The 27,972-nt window shown below is 42.7% G+C and overlaps 1 protein-coding gene across 2 annotated transcripts in view; it reads left to right on the forward strand.

The window, feature by feature from the left end:
- Positions 1–2,765: 2,765 nt before the first annotated feature.
- PPARGC1A (PPARG coactivator 1 alpha) overlaps positions 2,766–27,972 on the forward strand; it is a 278,682-nt gene continuing 253,475 nt past the window's right edge. For both annotated transcript variants that reach the window (XM_087724897.1, XM_087724898.1), the window contains exon 1: positions 2,766–2,894. In XM_087724897.1, coding sequence (XP_087581023.1) covers positions 2,781–2,894 — 114 coding nt within the window. In that variant the 5' untranslated portion in view covers positions 2,766–2,780. The remainder of the gene's footprint in view (positions 2,895–27,972) is intronic.

Raw genomic sequence — 27,972 nt, forward strand, 5'->3', positions numbered from 1 at the left:
GAGAGATACAGTAGGTACTAGGAAGAAAGGGAAGAATAATAGCAATACATTCTTAGTAAATTATTGACTGTGTTGAAGGAATTATTTGTTTCCAGAGTGATGGCATTGGGGAAAAACATCCTTGTGTCTAGTTGTTCTGTTGTGCAGAGCCCTATCGCGTCGAGGGTAGGAGTTGAAATGATTTATGTCCAGGATGTGAGGGGTCTGTAGATATTTTCACGGCCCTCTTTTTGACCTGTGCAGTCATAAGTGGGAGGAGATGGGTGATCGGAATGATGAGAAGAGTAATAGGAAGAATAATAATGCAGCCTTAGTGAATAGTTTGACAGTGGGGAGGGAATTACTTGTTTAGCAGAGTGATGGCATTTGGGAAAAAACTGTCCTTGTGTCTAGTTGTCTTGGTGTGCAGTGCTTTATAGTGTCGTGTTGAGGATAGGAGTTGAAACAATTTATGTCTGTAGATATTTTCCCAGCCCTCTTTTTGACTCATGCAGGTCCTCAATGGAAGGCCGGTTGGTAGCCATTGTTTTTTTCTGCAGTTCTGATTCTCCTCTGAAGTCTCCGTCTGTCTTGTTGGGTTGCAGAGCCAAACCAGACACTGATGGAGGTGCAGAAGGCAATATCTTGATAACAGCTGCCTCTTAGTACAGAAACTAAGAAGCACAAACCAGAGCCTTTTTGTTGAGTTGTGGGGAAGGTAGCCAAAAGAAACACCAAGTGTAAACTCAGAAGCTAGAAGAAATCATTGCAGCTTCATTGCAATGGCAGATAGTCAATTATTTGTTTTTGTTTAATCCGTCTTAGTGTATAAAAAAGTTTCTTCATGAACTTGGCAATGTATCTCAGACTGGGCCAGTGGGCTTTCTTCCTTTTTTCCCTTTCCTATATTAGCTCGCCCTGTGGTTGGATTTAGCTGGATTTCATATATATATATATATATATATAATGTCCTAGATTTCAGTGGGAGAAATTTGATTTTAAAAGAAGCTTTAAGATTTTCACTGAATCCACACTAAAAGTGTGAGAGGCGGTCATAAGTCATGTTTTTTCAGTGCCGTGCTCACTTCAACTGGTCACTAAATGGACTATCACAGGTTGAGGACGGCCTGAAATGGACCATTGAAAATGTCTCCCGGTCTCTCTCGGATTTGGGTAAGAAGACACGGCCTCCGTCCCAAGAGTCTTTGATGCTTTTGGAGGCCTCCCATCTGCCCATCATCCACGCTAGATTGACTTCACAGAATGCAAACTTCTAAAAAAACCATATCAAGTTTAAATTGAAGAAGATGTTTTGAGGGGTTTCCCTCTTGTACCCTTCCCATTGGGGGTGCTGGCTGCCCTGCCAGATGCAACTTCATCTCTCTCTCTCTCTCTCTCTCTCTCTCTCTCTCTCTCTCTGTGTGTGTCTCTCTCTCTCCATCCATCCATCCATCCATCCATCCATTCATGTATCTTCTATGTATCTCTCTCTCTCTCTCTTTATCTATGTTTGTGTGTGTGTATGTGTGTGTTTGTATATATACACACATACATACTTTTTCTTTCTTTCCTTTCTATCTATCTTCTTTCTTTCTTATCTATCTATCTATCTATCTATCTATCTATCTATCTATCTATCTATCTATATCTTATTTCTTTCTTTCTTTTCTTTCTATCTATCTATCTATCTATCTAATCTATCTATCTATCTTCTTTCTATCTATCTATCTATCAATCATCTATCTATATCAATCAATCAATCTATCAATCTATCTATCTATCTATCTTCTTTCTATATATCAATGATCTATCCATCCTTCCTTCCTTCCTTCCTTCCTTCCTTCTTTCTTTCTTTCTTTCTTTCTTTCTTTCTTTCTTTCTTTCTTTCTTTCTTTCTTTCTTTCTTTCCTTCCTTCCTTCCTTCCTTCTTTCCTTCCTTCCTTTCTATCTACTATCTATCTTCTATTGATATTTATCTATCAATCATTTATCTATCACCCACCCACCCACCATCTGTCTATTTATCTATCATCTACCTACCTACCTACCTACCTACAATCTCCCCCACACCCAAATTGCCCCCAATACCTACTCTTAATCTCTCAGCTGGGCGATGAGAACTGACTTTTCCATATTCAGCTCTCTCCTATATTGACTTTTCCTCTAGCCGTGAAAAGAACTATTCCAGAAGTGGTTTCTCTATTTATAGATTCAATGTTTATTTGTCGGGAGACAGGGACACGGACACACACACACACACACACACACACACACACACACACACACACACCTCCTTTCAAGTTCAGCTCTGCGGACGGACACATTCTCCAGGATTTTGGACCAGGAAAGCAGACGGGGAGGGGGGATTCTTTCCTCCTCCTCCTCCTCCTCCTCCTCCTCCTCCTCCTCCTCCTCCTCCTCCTCCTCCTCCTCCTCCTCCTCCTCCCCCCTTTCCCTCTCCTCTTTGCATCTCCTCCTGGCTCCCTCCATAAAAAGCATTGTTCCTGGGGAATTCCCCACAGCCAGACCTGGCGGTTGATGGGTTGGGAAGCCCCCTTGGGATCGTCCGGTGCTCCTCATTTCCCTCCCTCCCTTTTACCCCGCCCCTCCCCACCCCACCCCCAAAGCAGACCGTGCATGTCAAACTCACCCCCACTACCCTCCCACCCCCACCCCCAAAACAGACGACACCCCTCCCCCTTCCCCGGGCACCTGGCATTGTAGCATGACCTGTCCTTCCAACTTGCCCTTGGCGGTGGAGAGGCTGTGCCCCCAGAGGGGCTGAAGGAGGGCATCGGCCAATGGAAGAACTTCCTCCGGCTGCCTCTGCGGTGGGCGAGAGACCACCCATGGGGGAGAGCAAGGATTTCGAAGAGGACTGGATCAAACAGCTGCGGAGGGAGCCCAGTTGGCAGGTCAGTTATGGATTCCCCAAGGGGTCTTTGCTGCTTTGGAAAGAAGGGGGGGAGGGAGGGGTGGCTGGGTGGGTGGGGGGCAGCATCCTCCTTGCAGCACCTCAAGTTGGAGGAGGTGTGCTGAGGGTGAAGGGAGCCGTCATCCATCCCTGGGCATCTCCTGCAAAAACTCCGGTTAATTTGTGTGCAGAGGAAGGGAGGGAGGGATCGGTGACCGTCCTCCGCTTTGCATTGTCTTCTCCGTCTTCTTGAGTTGGAAATGTAGTGAGGAGGGGGGGGGTGAGTTAGACAGAGCTTTGCAAATCGGGAGGCGCGTTCTAAATTTAAACCTCCCTTAATAATGGTAGTTGCATTAACCAGCTGCAGGTGTGCAGCGCTATTAAAGGAAACTGGATTTTCTCTCTCTCACCTTCCATCCCTCCCTCTCTTTCTCTCTCTCCCTCCCCCTCTTTCTCTCTCTTTTTCTCTTTCCTTCTCTCCCTCTTTCTCTCCCTCTCTCTTGCTCTCTCTTTCTCCATCTCTCTCTCCCTCCTGCCTCTTTCGTTCTTTCTCCCATTCTCCATCCCTCCCACTTTCTCTCCCCCTCTCTCTTTCTTTCCTTCTCCATCTCTCCCTCTCCCTCTCTCTTTCTCCTAATCTCTCTCCCCCCTCTCCCTCTTTCCCTTCCCCTCTTTCTTTCTCTCCTCAATCTCTCTTTCTCTGAATCTTTCTCTCTCCCTTCCCCCTTCCTTCTCTCTCTCCTTCTCCATCTCTCTCTTTACCTCCCCGCCTCTTTCCTCCATCTCTCTCTTTCCCTTCCTCTCTCTTTCTCTCAATCTCTCTCTCCCCCTCTTTCTCTCCCTCCTTCTCCATCTCTCTCTTTCTCTCCAATCCAAGTTTAATTCGTCATTGCAAGAGGAGGAGGGGGGGGCACCCGTCAATCTTCCACTTTTATATCAAACGTGTGTGCGTGCCGTTTTAACTTTCCTTAATGATGGGATTCCTTTCCTTAAAACAAAAAAATAAAAAATAAATGCATTACCTATGCATTATCACAGAATAATGCTGGATTAATCCCGAGTAGAGATGCTTTGGCCTCCTTAAGGCTAAAAGGTAGTTTTTGAGTTAACGGCAAGGGTGATTTTTGATATTCTGGCCATACCTGCTTCAGTTTTCTTTCCCTTCTTTTCTTTGGAAATTACTTGTTTCCATTTCATAAAGCAATTTCTGTACCCAGCTTGGATTGCCTCGGCACACAGCATCCTATACAGCCTCTCTGCCCTTTTCTTCCTCCTTCTGCATTTCAATTACCCCCCCCCCAAATGCCAAAGAGAGAAGTCATATTATTGGTTTCTTCCTTCTCTGGTTCTCCACCTGGGCTTGGAGAGATGCTGTGGTCCAGCCCTTCCCACGAGGCTCATTTTGATGACTTCCCATCACGGAGAAACTGTTTCCAAGTCCGCAGGGCTAAGAAAAATAGCTCTGTCCAATTCCCTCCAATATCTCCTTCCCTAGAAAAATGAGAAAAAAGGCCAGGTTCTCCTTCATTTGGCAGTGAGGAAGAGATCCTGTGTGGATCACCTGTGTGACTACAGCCTGACCTTCATTAGCCTGGCAGGCATCTTACTTTGGAGTGACGGAAGAATCCAGTAGTTTGTTTTTTTTTTAATTTAATTTTTTAGGGCGGGGGGGGGGAAGCATGCGGTGGATTTGAATCGCTCTTCCGTCAATATAATCGCTTTGAGCCTCACCCGCCGAATAATTAGGATTTGATTTTGCAAGATGCTCAGTTAGGTTTTTGATTCCCTGCCCCATCTCACATTTTATTTTATTTAGTTTGTCAAACAGAGGAGAGGGACGCCAGCCCCCTTTACAGACCTCTTAGGGAATGGGGTGAGGTCCACAGTAGACAGTCTTAAGGTTAAAGTTTGGGGGGGGGGTTGAGGATGTAACAACGGAGTCAGGAAAAGCATTCCAGGCGTTGACCACACTGTTGCTGAAGTCGTATTTTCTGCAATCAAGTTTGGAGCAAGTTTACCTTGAGTTTGTATCGATTGTTTGCCCAGATATTATTGAGGTTGAAGCTGGAAAGTCATTGACAAGTAGGACGTTGTAGCAGACAATTTTGTGTACTACACTTAGGTCAGACCTAGTCGGCGTAGTTCTGTCCAAGCCCAAAATCTCAAGCCCGGTTGCATAAGGGATTCTGTTGTGAGCAGAGGAGAGGAGGACTCTTCCCGTGAAATATCTTTGGACTCGCTCAATCGTGTTAATGTCCGATATACAGTGAGGATTCCAGGCAGACGCGCTGTATTCGAGGATTGGTCTGGCAAAGGTTTTGAATGCCCTAGTTAGCAATACAATGTTACCGGAGAAGAAGCTTCACAAAATTAGGTTAACAACTCTTAAGGCCTTTTTGGCAATGCTGTTACGGTGAGCTCTTGCAGTTAGAAAAAAAAGGATGTGGCGGTTGGATCATTATCGATGGAAGGATTTAAATTTGAACCCGTAGAAAGGAGGTAAAGAAAAGAGGCATTCTGGAATTAATCGAGGCTCAAACCCCATTCGGAATTTCTCTTCTGAATGGGGTTCAACCCCTAAAATGGGGAGAGGAGATTTGTGGTTTGGGGCAGAGTGTGTGCACGTGCCTTAACCCACGTAAAAATTGTTGGTGAAGAGCGTGTTTTCACAATCATAGTTAAGACACCCACTGCCCTCCTTCCTGAGCCGGTTGGATGACTGTTATTCACACATTGGTTATCAACCCTTCTATCAGGCCTGCAGCCATCTTCCTTTTGAATCTCTGGCCTGCCACATTTTCTATTATTCTATTATGCCTTTTCTATGGTGGGAAAATGGGAGGGGAGATTGTAGGGAGTTAGATGATATGTAGCCATAACAACATTCTTTCTAGAAAGCCAAGGTCATCCTTTGTCTCTGCACCTGACTGGAACTGGATGGGTGGAAGCTGCCAGCGTGGCAGTGGGAGATTGGACCATGGGATGGGCTTGTGGATGTGGGGGCAAGATCTTGAACTTTCAACTGGGTGGGATAACCGGGAAGCCTTCAGATTTGGGTTTTCCCAGATGTGCCAACATGGCTCTCTTCATAAATTGGAACTTTGAGGAATCCTTTGCCTCGGATTCTGATTTACTTTCGGATGCTATTTGGAACCCTGCCACCATCTTGATAACTGCAATGTATTTGGCATAGGGCTACCCTTGAAAGCAGGAAGATTTTGCAGTTGGTGGCATCTGCCTAACACCTGGGCTGTTGATTGAATAGGAATCACACGTTGCCCATCATGAAACAGCTGCCTTGCCTATTGAACCTGGTTTAAGATGCCAATGTTGGTTTCCCAAGCCTACATAGCTTAGGGATTGATTGCTCTCACTTGGTAAGAATGTGGGATTAATATGTGGGATAAAATTAATAGGTGGGGAATACGTAGAGCTTTTTTGTGGGAAGGGGCCTTCTCCATGGGTTCACATTTATGGACACAGACTCAAAGTATGTTGGATGCCCAAACTGTCAGTACCTTGGAAGATGGTGAGAGAGACACCCAACACTGCCCCAAAGGTGCTTTTTTTCAAGAAGCAACTCTAATTTTTCTTTGGAGACATTTTGCTTCTCATCCAAGAAGCTTCTTCAGCTCTGACTGGATGGTGGGGAATGGAAGGATTGATATTCCTTGCAGACAGTTGGTCATTTGCATCCTTTTTAGAGGGTCGTTGAGGTCACTTGGAGGTTTATAAATGATTAAAGGAGTATCAATCCTTCCATTCCCGTCCATCCAGTCAGAGCTGAAGAAGCTTCTTGGAGGAGAAGCGAAACGTCTTCAAAGAAAAGACAAGAAAGTCCAGTTGCCTCCTGAAAAATCACCTTTGGGACAACCACGATCTTGGTTAACTGAGAATGGCCATAGACATACATCTATGGAGGCCATTTATGTCAACATCATCTATCTCCAGTATACAACACAGTCCTTTCAGCAGTTCCAATAAGATTCCCCACCCATTTGCTCCACTCAGGTGACCCTGAGGACTCAACTAAACCTCCAAGTGCTTCAACAACCCTCTAAAAGGATGCAAATGACCAGCTGTCTGCAAGGAATATAAATCCTTCCCTTCCCCACCATCCAGTCAGAGCTGAAGAAGCTTCTTGGATGAGAAGCAAAACATCCTAAAAAAAACCCCAGAAAGTCTAGTTGCCTCTTGAAAAAAGCACCTTTGGGACAACCATGAGCTGGATGACGGAGAATCTCCCTAGACACACTGAACCCTATTCCAATATTTTTTTTTAAAGTCAAGAAATTGTCTTAATTTTAGTTGGGATTTCAATGATAAGAATTCCGCAAAGATTGAGGCCTGTTCTGTGTTTTGGTGATGGCTGCTGTCTGTCTGCAGTGTTGGAATAAATGGAAAGGTGTGGGGGGGGGAGGTGCAAATTAAACAATAAATAAAATAATATATTTGATATCGATACATTGCAATCAAATGCTTGTTTTTTTTCATTTTCGTTTGGGTTTCGATGACAGGGGATTGGTAAAGTTTTAGGCTTTGTCCTGTGTCTTGGTGATTTGATGCTTGGCTACCTGTAGTCTTGGAATAAACGGAAACTTAGGATGCAAATTAAATAATAAATAAAACTATATATTTGATACTAACAGATACATGACATATATTAGTTAACCACAACAGTCTCGTGAGCACGAGCGAACCGGTAGTAAAAAAAAAAAAATGGAAAACCGCCACTGAATCGGGAGCTAAATTTCTGAAGTCTTTCTCTCGTACGATCTCTGCTCTTAAGTTATTTTTCTCCCTTGATAAATTAAACCCTGGTTTGCAGCATTTACCTGGCCATGGACTTATTTAGGCCAGAATTCTTTGTGAGGTTCTAAGTGAGGTCACTCTGGCCCAATTTCATTTTTAATTGCTTATTCACGCCGTGCGTGATCCTTTTTCCTTCCCCCCTCGCCGTTTTCTGCAGAAGGGTAATCCAAGATAAATAAGGTCCCACCGCGAAGCCAATATTTTGCAAATATAAATGGTGGAATTGCTCAGTCTGCTCCAAGGGGGTTTTACCTGGTTGATTTCTTGCCCTGCCTCTCTATAACTTGGGAAGCGAGGTTTGTATCCTAATTCAACCTGACGTATTCCACTTTCAACTCTGCTGAATAATATATTGCCTTTTTTTTTAAACAAAAATGTTTGTTTTCTACCTAAGAGTTTCTTTTTTTCCCCCTCCCTGGTATTTGCTCCTCCTAAGCCCAGGAAGACGGTTTGTTCTCAAGTACGTCTTCTTCTGTAGGATTTTAATCCTTACGTCTCTGAGAGGTGGAGCTCTCGCCTCACAATTGGGAGGCTGGGAGTTCGATCCTAGGTAGAGGCAGGTATTTCTCTCTCTGGGCACACTGAGGATATGTCTGCCAAACAAAACTCCACACTGGCGACAGGGAAAGGCATCCAGCCAGTAAAACACTCTGGCCTCTCCATTCAGTTGCCCAGACTCCACCCCACAAGGGATGATGGATTAAAAGAGGAAGAGGAGGATGTTTCTTGTTAGAAGATCACAAAAGAGGATTGCGTGACCTTGGGATACTGCAACTGTCATATATATGAGCTGGTTGTGCCTCACAATCGGGAGGTTATGAGTTTGATCCTCGGTAGTGGTAGATATTTCTCTATCTGGGCACATTGAGAATATCCGTTGTTATATCCTCAAACCCTCACAGCTTCAATCTCAAACTGTCTGCCGTGGACCTCCTCACCCCATTCCTAAGAGGCCCGTAAAGGGGGCGTGCATAAGTGCACCAGCGTGCCTTCTGTCCCTTATCCTACTGTCCCCATTTATCTGTACTTACTTCCTTTGTTCATATTTATATTCATACCTATACTTTTGATCTTGTACATGTTTGACAAATAAAATAAATAAATATATCGGCTGAACAAAACTCCGCATTGGCGACAGGGAGGGGCATCCGGCCATGAAAAGCTCTAGCTCTATTCAGTTACCCCCAGACTGTACCCCACAAGGGATTAGGGGGTCGTTAAATGAAGGTGATGATGATGATGATTTCTGAATGTATGCTATCAACCGATGCAAATTTGGTACAATTCTCTCATAAATGTAAATTTTTGTTTCGGCTTTTCTGCACTGTCTCCATTTTTTGGTGCCTGTATTTTGATAAAATCAAAGCATGCATATGCATTTTGCTATCTATCTAGCTGGATTCTGCGACGCTTCAAAACAATGCATTCCCTATAAAAATTGTGATAGGGTAATGTTTTCCGATACCCGCAAGTTAGATACAAGAATGTGCTAGATAAGATGAAGCTTTGTTTTAAATTAGGGATGTAGTTGAATAATACTGATAAATGAGCTACCAATATTGGCTATGCTTTATCTCACAGCCAGATTGAAGTAGGTTTGGTGCTTTCATCATGAATCCGATTATGGACTCTAAAATATTAGATCCAGGAAAGAGACCAAACAGATAATGGCGGTATTTTCACGAAATAATGATCATTGCTTGCATATGAAAAGGCAAAGGTTCCCCTCGTATGTATGTATGTATGTATGTATGTGTGTGTGTGTGTGTGTGTGTGTGTATATATATATATATATATATATATATATATATATGTATATGTATATGTATATGTATATGTATATGTATATGTATATGTATATGTATATGTATATGTATATGTATATGTATATGTATATGTTGTATTTGTGCTGATAAATAAATAAAGGGAGGCTAGTATAGATCTATTTCAAGCTATTTAGCTCTCATCAGCTAGCCATACCCTTACTGGGATTTGAACCTGGGCTATATTACATACTAGGCAGACATCTTAGCCATTAGGCCACAGGCTCTTATCCGTTATAGCATATGTATGTATGTATGTATGTGTGTATGTGTATGTGTATGTGTATGTGTATGTGTATGTGTATGTGTATATGTGTGTGTGTGTGTGTGTGTGTGTGTGTGTATATATATATATATATATATATATATATATATATATATATATATATATATATATATATATATATATATATATATATATATATATATATATATATATATATATATATATATATATATATATATATATATATATATATATATATATATATATATATATATTTAAAGTCACAACCCCTGGTATGCCCAAGTGTGGGAGGAAGGTCACACTTCCACTCTCTGTCATTAGGCTCGTCACAAGAGTCCATCCAGACAGAAACCCAATATTTTTTACTGTTGCCTTTTTTGTTACATTTGTTATATTTCGATTCCCAAAAACCTGGGTATGGCTAGCTGATGAGAGCTAAATAGCTTGAAATAGATCTATACTAGTCTCCCTTTATTTATTTATCAGCATAAATATAACATATATATATATATATATATATATATATATATATATATATATATATATATATATATATATATATATATATATATATATATATATATATATATATATATATATATATATATATAATATTTATGCTGATAAATAAATAAAGGGATACATATATATGTTTTCTGAGGTTTTCGCGGGTGTTAGTATGTAGGTCTCTAGTTGTTCGGGTTTTCTCCCGTGTAGAATTGGAGATGTCTTGGCGACGTTTTGACGAAGTCTCATTCGTCATCTTCAGGCTGCTTCAGACTACTTCAGGTTTGGTGTTTCCAGGAGTAGTGATGCACTATATATATTTCGTTCCCGACTCTAGGGGGCGTTGCTCATCTCCATTTCAAAGCCAAAGAGCCAGCACTGTCCGAAGACGTCTCCGTGGTCATGTGGCCAGCATGACTCAATGCCGAAGGTGCACGGAACGCTGTTCCCTTCCCACCAAAGGTGGTTCCTATTTTTCTACTTGCATTGTTTTACTTGCTTTCTAACTGGAAGGTTGGCCAAGCATCAGTGGTGGATTTCAAAATTTTTAGAACCTATTCTGTAGGCCTGTTTTGTGGGAGTGGCTCGGCGGTCATGTGACTGGGTGGGCGTGGCCAACTTGGAAAATGTGGTGAAACTCACTTAACAACGCTCTTTCTTAGCAACCAAAAGCCTTAGCCACTGAGCCACCCGTTCCTTGAAAAAGTCCTAAATACCCTTAAAAATTGAATTACACAAGGAACTGTAGAATAACAATTTTCTGAGCATAGCTTTATGGGACTCAGTGGCTCAGTGGCTAAGACGCTGAGTTTGTCGACCAGATAGGTCGGCAGTTTTTGCAGTTTGAATCCCTAGTGCTGCGTAACGGAGTGAGCTCCCGTTACTTGTTCCGGCTTCTGCCAACCTAGCAGTTCGAAAGCATGTAAAAATGCAAGTAGAAAAATAGGAACCACCTTTGATGGGAAGGGAACAGCGTTCCGTGCGCCTTTGGTGTTGAGTCATGCCAGCCACATGGCCACGGAGACGTCTTCGGACAGCGCTGGCTCTTCGGCTTTGAAATGGGGATGAGCACCACCCCCTAGAGTCGGGAATGACTAGCACATATATGTGAGGGGAACCTTTACCTTTTAAGCATAGCTTCGTTCCAGAGAAGGCATCATTAAAATCACAGTGATTAAACTTATAGTATTTTCAAACCCTCCGAACTGCATGGTTCTTGGCTCTAACCTTTTTGAAAGGCCAATAAACCAGCAAATTTCACAGTGATAGGACACTAATTAAAAAAAAAAAAGTGTGTTTCCGCCATGTCTCATCCAAAGCATCTACGAAAATAGCAGAGGGGAAAAAGTCACTTCTTAAAAGGGAAAACCTATTAATTTCCTTGTGGTTGAGATAGACAATAACTGACCTTGATTGGATTACTGTGAAACAAGGTGGACTAATGAGTAAAGCATATTTAGGGACGATACGAAGAGGGCATGTTGAGGTTGGCAGAATGCTAATCGGATTTTGAAGAGTGCCAAAATAAGTACATGAACGAAGCAAAAATACTCCATAGAATGAAGTTCGCTGTAAGAGTAAAATTAAGATCACTCTGTTTATATATATATATATATATATATATATATATATATATATATATATATATATATATATATATATATATATATATATATATATATATATATATATATATATATATATACACACACACATACATACATATATACATACATATATATATATACATATACATATATACATATATACATATATATATATCTTGCAAGACAAATGTGCCATGTACTTTTGAGCGTGACCATTCCTCTCTGTAGGACCGTCTTTCAAGGCTGCATTTAAGCGGTTTGGTTTCTTGGATTTCCGATGTCCATCCTTGTTATAGTCAAATGAAAATGGAGGTATGATGATGGTAACATGTATAAATATCTGAGTTAAAATACTTGAGTTAATATGAATTATGCTTGTTGACTGTAGAAGAGATTCACGAAAGCCTTTTGTAACCAACTGATACACTTTCTACAGTATGTGAAGAAGGAAGATTTTATGTGTTGTGTTTGTTTTGAAAATAAAAAATAAAAAAATTAATATAAAAAAAGAACTGACAGACATAGATTGTGTAGCAAAGATAGCTAGGAAATATGGACATCTTTCATGGAAATCGTTGTATACAACTTTTATGTACAGATCGACAGATTATTATCTATCTTCTTCTTTCCTCATCTATTTATCTATTTTTTATTTGATTTGATTTTTTATTTTTTTATATATATAAAAAAGATGTATGTATGTATGTATGTATGTATGTATGTATGTATGTATGTATGTATGTTCGTTCCAGCATAACTCTGGAACGCCTTGAACAATTTCAACCAAACTTGGTACACAGATGACTTATCCTCTGGAAACAAATACTTGGGGTGATGGTGTAAAACACCTCTGGTGTGGGTGTGTCTCTGTGTGTGTGTGTTCGTTCCAGCATAACTCTGGAATGCCTTGCCCGTTAAGGAGAGTGAGTGTGGCGTCCTAGAGCGGCAATTGTTTGCGATATCATGGGAGGGATAAGGGAGAGTCTGGGCCATTAAGGAGAGTGAGTGTGGCGTCCTAGAGCGGCAATTGTTTGCGATGTCATGGGAGTGAGAAGGGAGAGCCTGGGCCGTTAAGGAGAGCAAGTGCGGCGTCCTAGAATGGCAATTGTTTATGATGTCAGTTCCTTCGCAGCTTCCTTTGGAAAGCCAGCCATGATGTTCGCCCTCCAGTGGAACAACGGGGAAGCACCTGATGGATTTGGGGCAAAGTGCCAGGATTGTAGACAGGGCGGAAAAGAGGTGCGCATGGAAGGGGGAAGGGAGAGGGCAGGGATGATGGGCCTGGGAGTAGGGGGAAGAAAGGCCCCTCTCAATGGCTCCCTGTCAGAGAAACGCTTCGACATCAATAAATACCCAGTCAATGGTGTGCCTGTGTGTGTGTGGGCTTCTTGTTATTATTTTTTTCATCTTTTTTTTCTTTTGTTTTTAACCCCATAAATAAATAAAGATTAAAAATGGTTCCAAAATGCATTTATGTTGTTTTGCTTAATTGAGATCTTTATTGTTCTTAGGATATTAACGTCATCTTTTGTAAAATGGATTTTTTAAAAATCTTAATAGCCAGGGTTATACAACCCGATAAATCTGAAATTAATAGCACAAAAGCTGTCGTTTCATATGGAATAATTTAACAGGGTGTTTTTTTTTGTCACTTGTTCATCATAAAAAGTAAACTTAACTCCATTGCTAATTTTAATTTTATCAAGGAAATAAATAGTCCAGGCTAATGAAAATATAGATATTCGATGCCAGAGGCATTTGGGGGAATCTGTTAATCATTTAACTCTGTCAACAGCAAATGTTTTGTCTTCATAAACCAATTAAAATAGAAATTTTCTTTCCCTAAAATGGGTACCATTCTTTGTTGCCTAAAGGAAATTAAAAAAAGCATTTGTTTAAAAATGTGCTTTGGAGACAGTCTTCAAGGTAAATAATTAATATAGGTGTGGAAAACAATATCTTTAGTCTGCCCAGGCAAATAAGCACTATATATGTTTAAGAGTCAATGAAATTCTTCCTTGGGCTAAAAAAAATAGTTTAAAATATTATCTCCGTCTTTGCTGTTCATTACCGCCAGACAGCATTAAGATCAATGATATTTATTTCTCTATCAATTTGATTAGAATGTGGGGCTTAACATGAGTACAAGCCCTATTGCAGGATAATTAAGTAAAAAAAAATCCTGCATCTTGCAAAAGATTAAATTCACAGACATTCTGATTTTTTTTAAAAATTAACTGATATCTAAAAATTAAAACAACACCACCACCACCACCACACTGGACCATCAATTATCCACTCTTTAAAATGCATATTTAAATGAATGCAGAATATCGCTAAAGTAATTTTTTCCTCTATTTGTGCTATGATATATAATAGTCATTGGGATGTCCCTGATTTTATGACTGACTCTATCTATCTATATCTGTCTGTCTGTCTGTCTGTCTGTCTGTCTGTCTGTCTGTCTGTATATATGTTGTATTTGTGCTGATAAATAAATAAAGGGAGACTAGTATAGATCTATTTCAAGCTATTTAGCTCTCATCAGCTAGCCATACCCTTACTGGGATTCGAACCTGGGCTGTATTACATATTAGGCAGATGTGTTAACCACTAAGCCACAGAGTTCGACTCCTTATCAGCCAAGCCAGGGTGAAAGGTATCTATTTAAAGTTACAACCCCTGGTATGCCCAAATATGGGAGGAAGCTCACTGCTTCCATTCTCTGTCCATCGGCTCGTCACAAGAGACCATCCAGACAGAAACCCAGTATTTTTAATGTTGCCTTTAACAAAATTAATTATATTTATTGTAATTTTATATTTATTATTATTATTATTCCCCCGCCCTCTCTGTGTGTGTGTGTGTGTGTGTGTGTAAAGCAAAACAGTAAAAAAGTACTTAAAGATGGAAATGTCTTGGTGTGAAAATATGTTAAAGTGAGGTAAATAGAAATCATGTTTTAAAACAATTTCAAAACAATTTCACATCTAGCTTTCACGTACAGTTTTTTATTTTATTTTTTAAAAAAGAAGAATTTTCCTGCTTAATTTTGGAGGTTTGGAGCCTTGGGAGGTTTGGAAATCTCATGTGAGGAAAGCAGTTTTGTCAAAAGTTTGCAAAGTTATGTTCTTGGAGACCCCGAGCAACCGGAAGAGAAGTCAGAAATTCTTTCCCTCGAAGGAATTTTGAGAAAATAAGGCTTTTAGGTCAAGTTACCTTGAGTTTTAAGTCCTCTGTGGGGCTATGGAATGGGGAATGGCTCTCAGGAAATCTGATTTAGCCCAAAGAGAACCAGGCCTTATGCAACAGTGAACTCGGCTTTAAATGGAATGCGCAAAACTGGGATATATAAAATCCAGGCTGTAGAGCAAAATCTTGAATAGAAGGAGGAGAAAACCATTGTGTTAGATTGGGGCCATCTCAGCCAAAAAGGAAAAGTGAAATTGATGAATGGGAAGCAAGCTGTGACATTTGACCTATTGCCATCTCCGTGCATCCCGTTTTCGGCCTCCGCATCCCGTTTTCAGCCTCCGCACACACCGTTTTCGGCCTCCGTGCAACCCATTTTCCACCTGTTCTGGGCGACGGGGATTGGAATGGGGGGAAAATGGGGCAAGTGGAGGCCAGAAATGGGACGCCCAAAGGCGGCAATAGGCTTTGGCAGTCCCTGCAGCCTGAAACAGCTGATGGTCGGGAGGCCGATCCAACTGACAATCAACTCTTTGCGCTAATCACGCTGTGCTGAAACTGAAACGGACTGTTTGCTGTTTGCTGCAAGGAGGCAAATTGCTGGGAGCCAGAGGCCAGAGGGTGGGGGCCGGAGGGTGCGCGGCGCTACTTTTAGTATATAAGACGCACCTAAATTTTCACCCCCTTTTTGGGGGGGGGAGTGCATCTTATACTCTGAAAAATGTGGTACTTGTGAAAACAATAACGGCAGGATATAAATATTGTAAATCTGGAGCTTTCGCCTTCGTCCTCCGGGCTCGTAATCATCTGTGTTGCTCTTCGCTGCACTCCTTCCAGAATTTCAACACCTTTTCTTCAATTATGGTGACCAAAATCCAATTTCTGCCAATTGCTTCGTTACTTTCTACTTTATTATTTTAAAAGCCATTGGAGCTTCTTCTGGGCGAGGCTTCTGCATCCGTTATTGAATTTTGGCTAATCCTCCCATTCTAATTTTAATGGCCGCTTCTACTCACGACCCTGTGTCCCGCCACGAGAAATGGTGTGGTGTTGTGTGTTTTTTTTAACATAATCAGTGGGAAAGGAGTGTTTGCTAAGAATCAGTTCTACGCACAGGGCTACTTAATGTCTTTGTATATTATATGTGTGCCCGTGGGCCCACAACAGGGGTGGGTTTCAACCGGTTCGCGGCGGTCCCCGCGATCCGGTTGGTCGCCGAACCCGGAAGTAAGTAACTTCCGGGAACGGCGAAGCCCCCCCCCGCGCACGCGCGCCCGCCCGCTCCCGCTCCTTACCCGGTTTTGCCTAATTCTGCGCTTCCACGCATGCGCAGGATGCATACAGCGCCTGTGCGATCCTCCAGGAGCAGCTGGAGCATCACACAGACGCTAGTATGCATGCGCATGCTGTGTGCGTGCACGCGCGCGCTGCGCGCATGCGCGAGGACACCGCCGGCCTCGTTCCAACCGAACCGGTTGGAACGGGGCGAGAAACCCACCCCTGGCCCACAACCACACACGGATCCACCCGACAACACAATTCGCAGCTCCTGTAATGCTAAATTAGGACGGATTGGAAGATTATGGGACTTGGAGAGAGATAACCGAAGAGTCTTGAAAGTTAGGAAAGTGTATGAAAATTAACAAGCAAGAGATTTAATTTAGATTAAAAATGCAAGGTCATAAACTAAGAGCAAAAAAAAAAATTCATAGTACAAATGGGAGGAGGATATGATACAAGGATAATTATGATGAATTTTATATTTATACAGCAACATGTTTGGCCAAGAAATCCCTTTAACTGTTGCCGAATGACATGAAAACACACCCATGAATGTGACTCTTGACTGAAGCAAAAACAGGACAGGAGAATGTGAGCAGAAAAGAATAGACTAGAATAACAGAGTTGGGAGGGGCCTTGGAGGTCTTCTAGTCCAACCCCCTGCTCAAGCAAGAAACCCTATACCATTTCAGACAAATCTCTTAAAAACTTCCAGTGTTGGAGCATTCACAACTTCTGGAGGCAAGTTGTTTCCACTGGATTAATTGTTATCAATGTCAGGAAATTTCTCCTCAGTTCTAGATTGCTTCTCTCCTTGATTGGTTTCCATCCATTGTTCCTTGTCTCGACTTCAGATGCTTTGGAAAATAGGTTGACCCCACTCTCCTCTTTGTGACAGACCCTCACATATTGGAAAACTGCAATAATTTCATCCGTAGTCCTTCTGTTTATTAAACTAGACATATCCAGTTCCTGCAATTGTTCTTTATATGTCTTATTCTCCTGTCCCCTAATCATATTTTTTCTTAGTTCTAGGTTCTTTGATTAGTTTCCATCCATTGCTTCTTGTCCTGCCTTCAGGTGCTTTGGAGAATAGTTTGACTCCCTGTTCCTTGTGGCAGCCCCTGAGATATTGGAAGACTTCTATCATGTCTCCCCTAATCCTTTTTTTTTCATTCAAGTAGATATACTCAATTCCAGCAACTGTTCTTTAGATGTTTTAGCCTCCAGTCCCCTAATCATCTTGGTTTCTCTTCTCTGCACTCTTTCCAGAGTCTCCACATCTTTTCTACATCGTGGAGACCAAAACTGGATGCAAATCTTCCAAATGTGGCCTTAACAAGGCATGCAACAGGCACGATTCAACTTGCGCGATCCATTTCTCATTTCTGTGCTTCTGTTCATTCTTACCCACACCATATGCAAATCCCACCCTTGGGAGATTCATCAAGAATTTTGGAAGCCAGAACTGATTTGTTTTAACTCAACATGAAGAAAATGCATCTTCGTGTTTTGTGCAAATAATACAAATAATAGACTTAGTGTACTATTCTTCACAAGATAAGGATCTGAAGTGATTTATTGATCCCAGCGTAGATGGAATAAACACCGTTTTTGTAAGCAGGAACATTTTGCACCAGCCAAATCTGTTTTGTTCTCTCTTTTTCCTTTAAATTGTGCTTATTCCCACCATTCGGAACCGTTGGGAATAGTCCAGTGCAAATTCGGATCATTGTGCAATTATCTGTAAGTCTGTAGCAAATCCCTAATCAATCAATCTATCATCCACTGCAGTAAAAGTGAGATATATTGTCAAAGTATTAGCGTTATATCCGTACGGGAAAAAGAATGAATGTTTAAGGAAACGGCTTTGAAGAAAGTCCGTTGCTTTGGATGATGGAACTGGATTGCCTAAGACTATTATAAAAGCAGAATTTTCCTTCCGCTAAATATTGTCCATTTGAGTATATTAATATTAGAATATAATACTGGATGTTAAACTGAATTAGTAGGCTTGTTTCTGTGGTGCAGAGAGAATCTGTAATATATGTGGATATCAACATCATTAAGGGTTAAATACTTATAAAGTTGGACAAAAGTTTGGATAAATGTTTGACTGATTAAGGAGGGCTTTTTTTATTATAATAAAATTCATTTAAGACATTGAAGACTTAAGAGAATCCTCTCTTTCTCTGTCTCTCCATCTCTGATGTGCACTAAAACTCTCTTCTGACTGAGGCTTCCCCAGCATGAAGCTGAGTCCTCGTCCCGATAAACCTCTTTTATTTAATTGACAGTGAATTCCTCTCCAGCAAAGTCTTCCCTCTCCCACAGTCTTTCAAGAGAGTTCACAATGACAGATCTTGATCAGGCTTGGAGAGTGGCCGATATCTTTCAGACACCACAATCCTGGAATGAACTAATTGTCTCCTGCAAACTCCACTCCCCTTTTGCTCCTCTTTTATGTCCTCTGGGAGGGGCCATTCACTATCCACCTGTGGCCTTCCTCCCAAGTCGACCCCTGTTCTTTAGCTGTTCTCTTCATCTGGCAACTCTGCGCATGTGCACACTGGGAACAGGCTCCAGCTGTTCTTCTGCCCCACTGATGTCTGACTCTGAAGGCAGCTGATAACTGGCATATGGCCCTGGTCCCCTCTCTGCCTCCGACACAGAGCCCTCCTCAGAGCCTCCCCCAGACTCCAGGACTGGCCCATCTTCCTCCCCAACCTCCTCACTGTCCGACTCTGCTGCCAGCTCCTCTGGCCACTGTCAGGCCACAACAAACTCATACATCCCTTCCCCTAGGAAAATTTAGGATAAGAAGGGATGCATGCTTCAATATATTTTTTCTTAAATTGCATGGTAATGTTAGAGGAGAAATTAAGACTTTTCTCATGCTAAGTTCAACCATGGAGGTTAAAGCCACTGAAGTGTACAGATACGTTTTAATGATAAAGAGTGTGGAGAAGATTGAATGGATGAAGATTGAACGACGGGATGGGGACAGTTGGATCTCCTCCCAATGCTGGGATGGCCATGGAAGAGCCAAGGACGTGTCCTTCTCTGTTGGATTTGGTTCTTCCTCCAACTTTGCCCAATCTGCTCAGCAGGAAGAAGGCGTGGACATTGTCGCCAGAGGCCTTGTGATGTGTCAAATTGGGCCTGCATTTCTGAAGCAGATGTTGCCTGCGGCTGTAGCTAGCCGTAGAAGAAGACTTCAGCAGGAAGCTCCTGCCATGATCAGGGGCCAGATGGTAATTCGTGGATGCCTTGAATGGCTGCCATCTGCACCAGAGTGAAAATGGTTGTGCGGATGGGAATTCCTGCAGTGAAGTTTTTTCCTTCTCAATACTGATTACCCCTTCCTGTTCTTCGCTCAACCAAAATGCAATTGGACACCAAAACTATTTCAAAAATCAATCAATCAGACAATCAGAATTGAGCTGGAAGGGACCTTGGAGGTCTTCTAGTCCAATCCTCTGCTCAAGCAGGAGCCACTTGACCATTTCAACCAACCAACCAACCAACCAACCAACCAACCAACCAACCAACCAACCAACCAACCAGAATAGAGTTGGAAGGGACATTGGAGGTCTTTTAGTCCAGCCCCCTGCTCAAGCAGGAGAGCGTAGACCATTTCAATCAGTCAATCAATCAGAATGGAGCTGGAAGGGGCCTTGGAGGTCTTCTAGTCCAACCCCCTGCTCAAGCAGGAGACCATAGACCATTTCAATCAGTCAATCAATCAGAATGGAGCTGGTAGGGGCCTTGGAGGTCTTCTAGTCCAACCCCCTGCTCAAGCAGGAGACCATAGACCATTTCAATCAGTCAATCAATCAGAATGGAGCTGGAAGGGGCCTTGGAGGTCTTCTAGTCCAACCCCCTGCTCAAGCAGGAGACCATAGACCATTTCAATCAGTCAATCAATCAGAATGGAGCTGGAAGGGGCCTTGGAGGTCTTCTGGTCCAACCCCCTGCCTAGGCAGGAAACCCTACACCACTTCAGACAAATGATTATCCAACATCATCTTAAAAACTTCCAGTGTTGGAGCATTCAAACTTCTGGAGGCAAGTTGTTCCACTGGCTAATTGTTCTAACTGTCAGGAAATTCCTCCTTAGTTCTAGGTTGCTTCTCTCCTTGATTAGTTTCCACCCATTGCTTCTTGTTCTACCCTCAGGTGCTTTGGATAATAGTTTGACTCCCTCTTCTTTGGGGCAGCCCCTGAGATATTGGAAGACTGCTATCATGTCTCCCCTGGTCCTTCTTTTCATTAAACTAGACATACCCACTTCCTGCAACCATTCTTCAAATGTTTTAGCCTCCAGTCCTCTAATCTTCTTTGTTGCTCTTCTCTGCACTGTTTCCAAAGTCTCCACATATTTTCTACATCGTGGTGACCATAACTGGATGCAAATATTCCAAGTGTGGCCTTATCAAGGCCTTATAAAGTGGTATTAACCCTTCACGTGATCTTGATTCTCTCCCTCTGTTGATGCAGCCTAGAACTGTGTTGGCTTTTTTGGCAGCTGCTGCACACGGCTGGCTCCTATTTAAATGCTTCTCCACTAGGACTCCAAGATCCCTCTCACACTTACTACTACTGAGCAAGGTACCACCTATACTGTTCCTGTGCATTTCGTTTTTCTTGCCTAAATGTAGAACCTTCCTTTTTTCACCCTTGAATTTCATTTTGTTAGATAGTGCCCAATGTTCAAGTTTGTCCAGATCCTTCTGTATCTGTGTCTTCTGGAGTGTTGGCTATTCCTGCCAGCTTGGTGTCCTCTGGAAATTTGATGCGTTATTTATTCCTTCATCCAAATCATTGATGAAGATGTTGAAAAGTCCTGGGCCTAAAACAGAGCCTTGGGGTACTCCACTGCATACTTCCCTCCATGTAGATGCAGCTCCATTGAGGACTACACGTATCATCTAAGTCCTAATACCATCTTGGTTAAGACAGCTGAAAAACTTGAATCATGGTGACATCTATTACAAGGCCATTAGCAGGAGTTCAGAGACCCAAATGAATAATTTTAATTTTTTTTTTGGCTAATCAGAAGCAATCTTATATCTACGTTGTTCTCGGGCCAAAGAAATCTGTCTGGGGAGGAATCTTGGCAATGCTTGTGCAATTGGCTTCCGAGCTCAGAGCATAAATTAGAAAGAAAAGTTCTTTTTGTCTTGCTAATGGGATTTTCCCGGGATTCAGTCTGGATTCTGTACAGGGAGTCCTGGATTTACGACAAGTTTGTTTAGTGACCGTTTGAAGTCACAACGGTAGTGGAAAAAAAGAGTCTTGGGGCCATTTTTCGCCCTTATAAGCACTATCAATCAGAATAGAGCTGGAAGGGACCTTGGAGGTCTTCTAGTCCAACCCCCTGCTCAACCAGGAGACCCTATGCCATTTCAGACAGGAGGCTCTGCAATCTCTTCATAAAATCCTCCAGTGATGGAGCACACAGAACGTCTGAAGGCAAGCCCTTCCTCCGGTTAATTGTTGTTGTTGTCCTTCTCCTCTTCCACTTCTTTTTTCCTCTTCTTTTTCTCCTTTTTCCCATTCTCCTTCTCCTCCTTCTTCTCCTCTCCTCCTCCTCCTCCTTTTCCTCTTCTTTTTCCCCTTCTTTTTCTCCTTTTTCTTTTTCTTTTTCTCCTTCTCCCCCTCTTCCCCTTCTTCTTCTTCTTCTCCTCCTCCTCCTTCTCCTCCTCCTCCTCCTCCTCCTCCTCTTATTCTTATTCTTCTTCACCTCCTCCTCCTTTTCCTCTTCTTTTTATCCTTTTTCTCCTCCTCCTCCTCTTCTTTTCTTCTTCTTCTTCTTCTTCTTCTTCTTCTTCTTCTTCTTCTTCTTCTTCTTCTTCTTCTTCTTCTTCTTCTTCTTCTTCTTCTTCTCTTCCTCCCCCGCTCCCCCTCCTCCCTCCTGCTTCTTCCCCATGATCAAAATTCAGGTGCCTGTCAACCGACTCATATTTATGACAGTTGCATTGTCATGGGGTCCTGTGATTCCCCCTTTTTCGTGTGACGGGGGTCTCGTGATCCCCTTTTGCAACCTCCTGACCAGGACTGCCTGAATCTTCCTCCCTGGGGTTCTTCCTGGGGCCTCTGTGTCTGTGGGTGGGCTTGAGTAAGCAAATCCATTATTTCAACTCTCTTACTTTACGGGACAGGTTATATAAACTACCCAGAGATACGACGTAAAATAGGGTCTACCACATAAGCCTCTAAGCCCCATGGAAACAGCGCTAAGGAATACGAGCCCGAGAGTTGCAATAGAATATTCATCGTTCGGTGAACAGTCCTAGATAAGCTATTAAATTCTGCTCCATTGCTGGGATAGAAAGCTACGATCCCCTTGTGGTGCCTAAATCAGATTCATACACGCCTGATCTTGCTTTTATACCAACATTGTTTTTCATCATCTGTGCAGTTTCCCCCACTTAGCAGCTTAACAACGTTAACATCCCGGCACTTACAGGAAAAGGAAAATCAATCTGAACACATCGTAACAGCCACGGAGAGGATATTTTGATGCTCCTGGTGCCTGATGAAAGAAAAACCTTTCAAATATATGTGTGTTTGTGTGTGTGTGTGTGTGTTGTATTTGTGCTGATAAATAAATAAAGGGAGACTAGTATAGATCTATTTCAAGCTATTTAGCTCTCATCAGCTAGCCATACCCTTACTGGGAATCGGACCTGTGCTGTATTGCATCTTAGGCAGATGTGTTAACCACTAAGCCACAGAGTTCGACTCCTTATCAGCCAAGCCAGGGTGAAAGGTATCTATTTAAAGTTACAACCCCCGGTATGCCCAAATATGGGAGGAAGCTCACTACTTCCATTCTCTGTCCTTCGGCTCGTCACAAGAGACCATCCAGACAGAAACCCAATATTTTTACTGTTGCCTTTTTGTTACATTTGTTGCATTTGTGCTGATAAATAAATAAAGGGAGACTAGTGTAGATCTATTTCAAGCTATTTAGCTCTCATCAGCTAGCCATAACTTTAAATAGATACCTTTCACCCTGGCTTGGCTGATAAGGAGTCGAACTCTGTGGCTTAGTGGTTAACACATCTCCCTAAGATGCAATACAGCACAGGTTCGATTCCCAGTAAGGGTGTGGCAGTTACTGATGTTTCCGTAAAGCCACGAGGGACTAGCAACCCTCTGATCCGTGTCCTCTGAGGTTCAGCATTGACTGGTGGGGTAAGCGGTTCCTTGCAAGTGTGGTGCTTCCAAATGATCAACCCCCCAGTGTGTATTTATTTCTTAAAAAAGAAGTTATGTTTATCGGCTCCGCTGAAACAAATGTGCATTAAAATGAACGGAACTTAACCAATCGGAAGACAGCGTTGAGTCTAACCTATTTTATCTAAGTTGGGCCATTTCGTCAGGCAAAATCTAATTTATGAAACAGGTTTTCTTTTTCCCCCTATGGTTTGAATTATTGACAAATCTTTAGGATGATTTGCTAGCAAAAAACGTTTGCGGCATATTGAAAATGCAAAGTCCCTGTTAATACCAATCCGGGGGGGGGGGGGAGGAGAAAGGAATTTAATGGATGCCTGTATCCAATTCAATATAACATAAACAGCCAGAGGAAGGTTTTCCAAAGTTTGCTTAAGTTTTATGTTGTTTTGTTCAGTATGTATAAAAATGGTTTTGTGTTTGTATGTATGTTCCAGTATAACTCTGGAGCGCCTCGAGCAATTTCAATCAAACTTGGTACACTGATGTCTTACTCTCTGGAGACAAATACTGTGGGCGTAAGATACCCCTAATACCCCTCGGGGTGTGTGTTCTGTTAAGATGCAGCCTGTTGTGCCTTCAAATGGCTTCTACTGTACTGCCTCAAAATGGATTCTACTGTACACCGCAGTGGAGTTGCCATATTAACAGCTTCACCGTCTCCACAAGGGGAGAAAATCCAACATTAGAAATTACGTTTGGTCCAGACATTTTCCCCCTATAAATAAATACCCAGGCAATGTCGGGTTATAAGTATAATCTTTATTGTCCTTATACTTAAATACCTCTTCTTCGTGGCAGCCCCTGAGATATTGGAAGACGGCTATCATGTCTCTCCTAATCCTTCTTTTCTTCAGACTAGCCAGACCCAAAACCTCCAGCTGTTCTTCACATGGTTTAGTCTCCAGGCCTTTGATCATCTTCATTGCTCTTCTCTCCACTTTTTCCAAGACCTCAACGGCGTTTTTGCAGTGTGGTGACCAAAATTGGTTGCAGTATTTCCATTGGCTAGATCTGAATCCACAGACTGAGCCGCGATGCGCATTCTCTCCGCTTTCCACAAAACATTGTTTTCAGCTGAACATGTAGTTAGGTCTACACTGGTATTAGGGATGCAAAGCATCTATTTTCTCAGTGGGAGCTTGCTCTGTTTTGAATGGGCTCCATGGAGTGGCTGGATGGAAGCACAGGAGAAACAAAAGAAATAAGAATCAACTCCTACTGTGAGTGTCCTTCCCCCTCCACGAAGGCAAGGAACGTAATATCTAAACCGAGTTAAATTCTGGCAACTGGACCAGAGGTGAGTTTCTGCCAGTTCGGCCCAGATTGGGCGAAATGGTAGTGGCGACGGCAGGAGGCTCCGCCCACCTGCCGTCACGCGTGCAAGCACAAGCAAACCGGTAGTGAAAAAATATAGAAACCCACCATTGAACTGGAGTTTATTCAAACCGAGAACGTTTCGTTACTTATTCGAGTAACTTCTTCAGTCAAAATCAACTGATTGGTTGTGCAGTTGATTTGAATTCTGAGGGTAGTTGTAAGTCCATGGGCTGATGGAGTTGTTTGTGGAATGCCAAGGCCCATCACAAGGACCTCACTGTCAGGTTTCCTAAAAATGCCCTAATTGATTCATGAGTATCGAGCCAAGTTTCAATACAAAACTAGTCATTTCTTAGGAGCACCATTAGGCAAGGTCTTTTCGCAGTCAGATCTAAGCTTTGTTTGAGTTATAGCTGAATTTTATCCCTATTCCTTCCCTCCCCTCAGTCTGTGTCATAAATCACATTCCCCAATGAGGTGCACCCCTCCCAAGCCTGCTGCAGTCATCTGAGATCCGACTTCAGCCGAAAGTATGGATGGAATGCGCTCCCCCCTTCTCTTACTATGGCAGCTTTAGGAGTTGACATTCACCTGACATGACCCTCACCTGACGTGATTCCTCCCATCACAAGACCTACTGACCACACAAAGTCCTTATAAGCAGAAGAACTCCAACACTCACATCCCCTAAATTCCGCTGATGATGCTACCTATCCTGGTAACGAAACGTTCAAAAACCAACCCACAAGCTCGGAGAACGAATGTCCACCCTCATCCTACACCCGAGTTACAGGTATTTGTCACCGTCGCAAACTTTGTTCCTTGCTAGTTCCACTTCTTCAAACCCACCTCCTGAATCCAACCAGCTTACCCGTTAGTACATCCGTTACTAGCTTACCCATTAATACATTTGCCCAGGTCTTCAACTGGCCATGTGGATTCCTCCTAGGACGTTGAATTTCTGCATTCCCACAATTAACGGAAGCATAAATGAAAACACCATTAAAATAAGTTAAAATACAGTACACTAAACTCCAACCTTGCTACATGCTTAGTCACAGCGAACCGGGCTAATTAAAATACTACCGTTGCTTCTTGTTAATTTTCTTTAGCAAAAATATGTACGGTCATGAAGTGTTGCCACAACAGCTCTTATTTTAGGACAAATAAAGTGTTTAAACTGACGAGTAGTGGAAGAAATTCCACGTTCACATAATAAGTCCTACCCTAGGGAGAAGTGAAGAAGGCCTTTCAGAAAAGAAAAAAAAGAAGAAGAAATCGGGCACCATGTTTCTTGACATCCCCTGAACGGATCCGGTATCCCAAGTCCAGGAGTGAGATTCAGCCGGTTCGCACCAGTTCAGGCAAACCGGTTTTTGCAAGGACCGGATGGCACAGCCACCTCTCCCCTCCCGGGAGTCTCTGTTCCTGGGCCCGTTCACCATGCCAGGTAACTGCAGAGCCCCCCGCGGAGGCTCTGGGAGGGCGAAAAATGGGTCTCCAAGAAGTCCGGAAACGGGCTCGTTTCTGGCCTCCGGAGGGCCTCTAGAGCCCGGGGAAGGCCGTTTTCACCCTCCCAGAGGCTCGTGGAAAGCTTCCGGAGCCTGAGGAGGGTGAAAATACCCCACCTCCCACCGTGGTTCAGGAGACCAAAGTAGGCCACGCCCACCATGACCACGCCCACCCAGCAACCGGGCAGAGAAGCGGTTGCTAATGTTTTTCAATCCCACTCCTGCCCTCGTCCAGTTGCCTTTTGGAAAAGCACCTTTGGGGAAACCATAGTCTGGATGACGGAGAATCTTCATGGATACCAGAGGTGGGTTCCTACCAGTTCGCACCAGTTCGGTAGAACCGGTTCGTCAAACCTACCGAACCGGTTAGAGGAGGTTCCACCAGTGGACCCAGAAAGCAGGCAACCACACCTACAGAAGAGGTGCCAAAAAAATGTTGAAACCCACCACACACACACACACACACAGAGAGAGAGAGAGAGAGACAGACAGACAGACAGACAGACTCACACAGAGAAAGAGAAAGAAAGGAAGAAATAAATAAAGAAAAAAAGAAAAAAAGAAAGAAAAAGTGAGAGAGAGATGAAAGAAAAAAAGGAAAAAGGGACAGAGAGACAAAAGGAAGGAAGGAAAGAGAGAGAGAGAGAGAGAAAGAAAGAAAACACATGGCCGGCAAGCCACTCCCACCAGGTCACATGGCCGGCAAGCCACTCCCACAAAGGAGGCCACACCCACAGAGTAGGTTCGAACATTTTTTGAAACCCACCACTGATGGATACACAGCAAAACGGGAGAGAAACAGTTTGTTTTCCATTCAAACTTGCTGATTAAGTCCGTTGCTTGGTTCATGCAAGACATCGGTTGCGTCACGTTTCCAAACTTTCGCAGAATTGAGTTTGAGAACTGTATCTCAAATGAACCATTTTCTAAATTAGTCTGCAATTCCTTGGATGGTATTTCCCTTCCAGTCGCATAGGAGTGTTGGAGAGCAAAGGTTTAAGAGGGCTTGGACAATTTATATTAGGGAAGTCTTCTCCCCCCCCCGCCCCAAGAAATAATATCTGCAGTAATTTTTTGTTTTCTTTTTAGAGTTTCAGAATTTTTCATTCGTTTGTTTTTTTAGCTTCGTTTCCTAAAACGTTAAAAATGAGCTTCGAAGTATTATAGAAACGTAGGGCAATTTTGGACTTCTGTCATCAATACATAACGATAATCCTGAGTATGATAATAATTCTAGTTATTTATTACTATATATGTCCTAATTGCAGAGAATAATTCTACAGTGCAATAGCAATAGCAATAGCAGTAGACTTATATACCGCTTCATAGGCCTTGCAGGCCTCTCTAAGCGGTTTACAGAGAGTCAGCATATTGCCCCCAACAATCTGGGTCCTCATTTTACCCACCTCGGAAGGATGGAAGGCTGAGTCAACCCTGAGCCGGTGAGATTTGAACCGCTGACCTGCTGATCTAGCAGTAGCCTGCAGTGCTGCATTTAACCACTGCACCACCTTGGCTCTGTGCAAGTAAGGAT

This window comes from Thamnophis sirtalis, unplaced genomic scaffold, assembly GCF_051295495.1.
Source record: "Thamnophis sirtalis isolate CommonGarterSnake01/CBP01778 unplaced genomic scaffold, rThaSir2_p1.2 scaffold_10, whole genome shotgun sequence".
NCBI classification, from domain to species: Eukaryota; Metazoa; Chordata; class Lepidosauria; order Squamata; family Natricidae; genus Thamnophis; species Thamnophis sirtalis.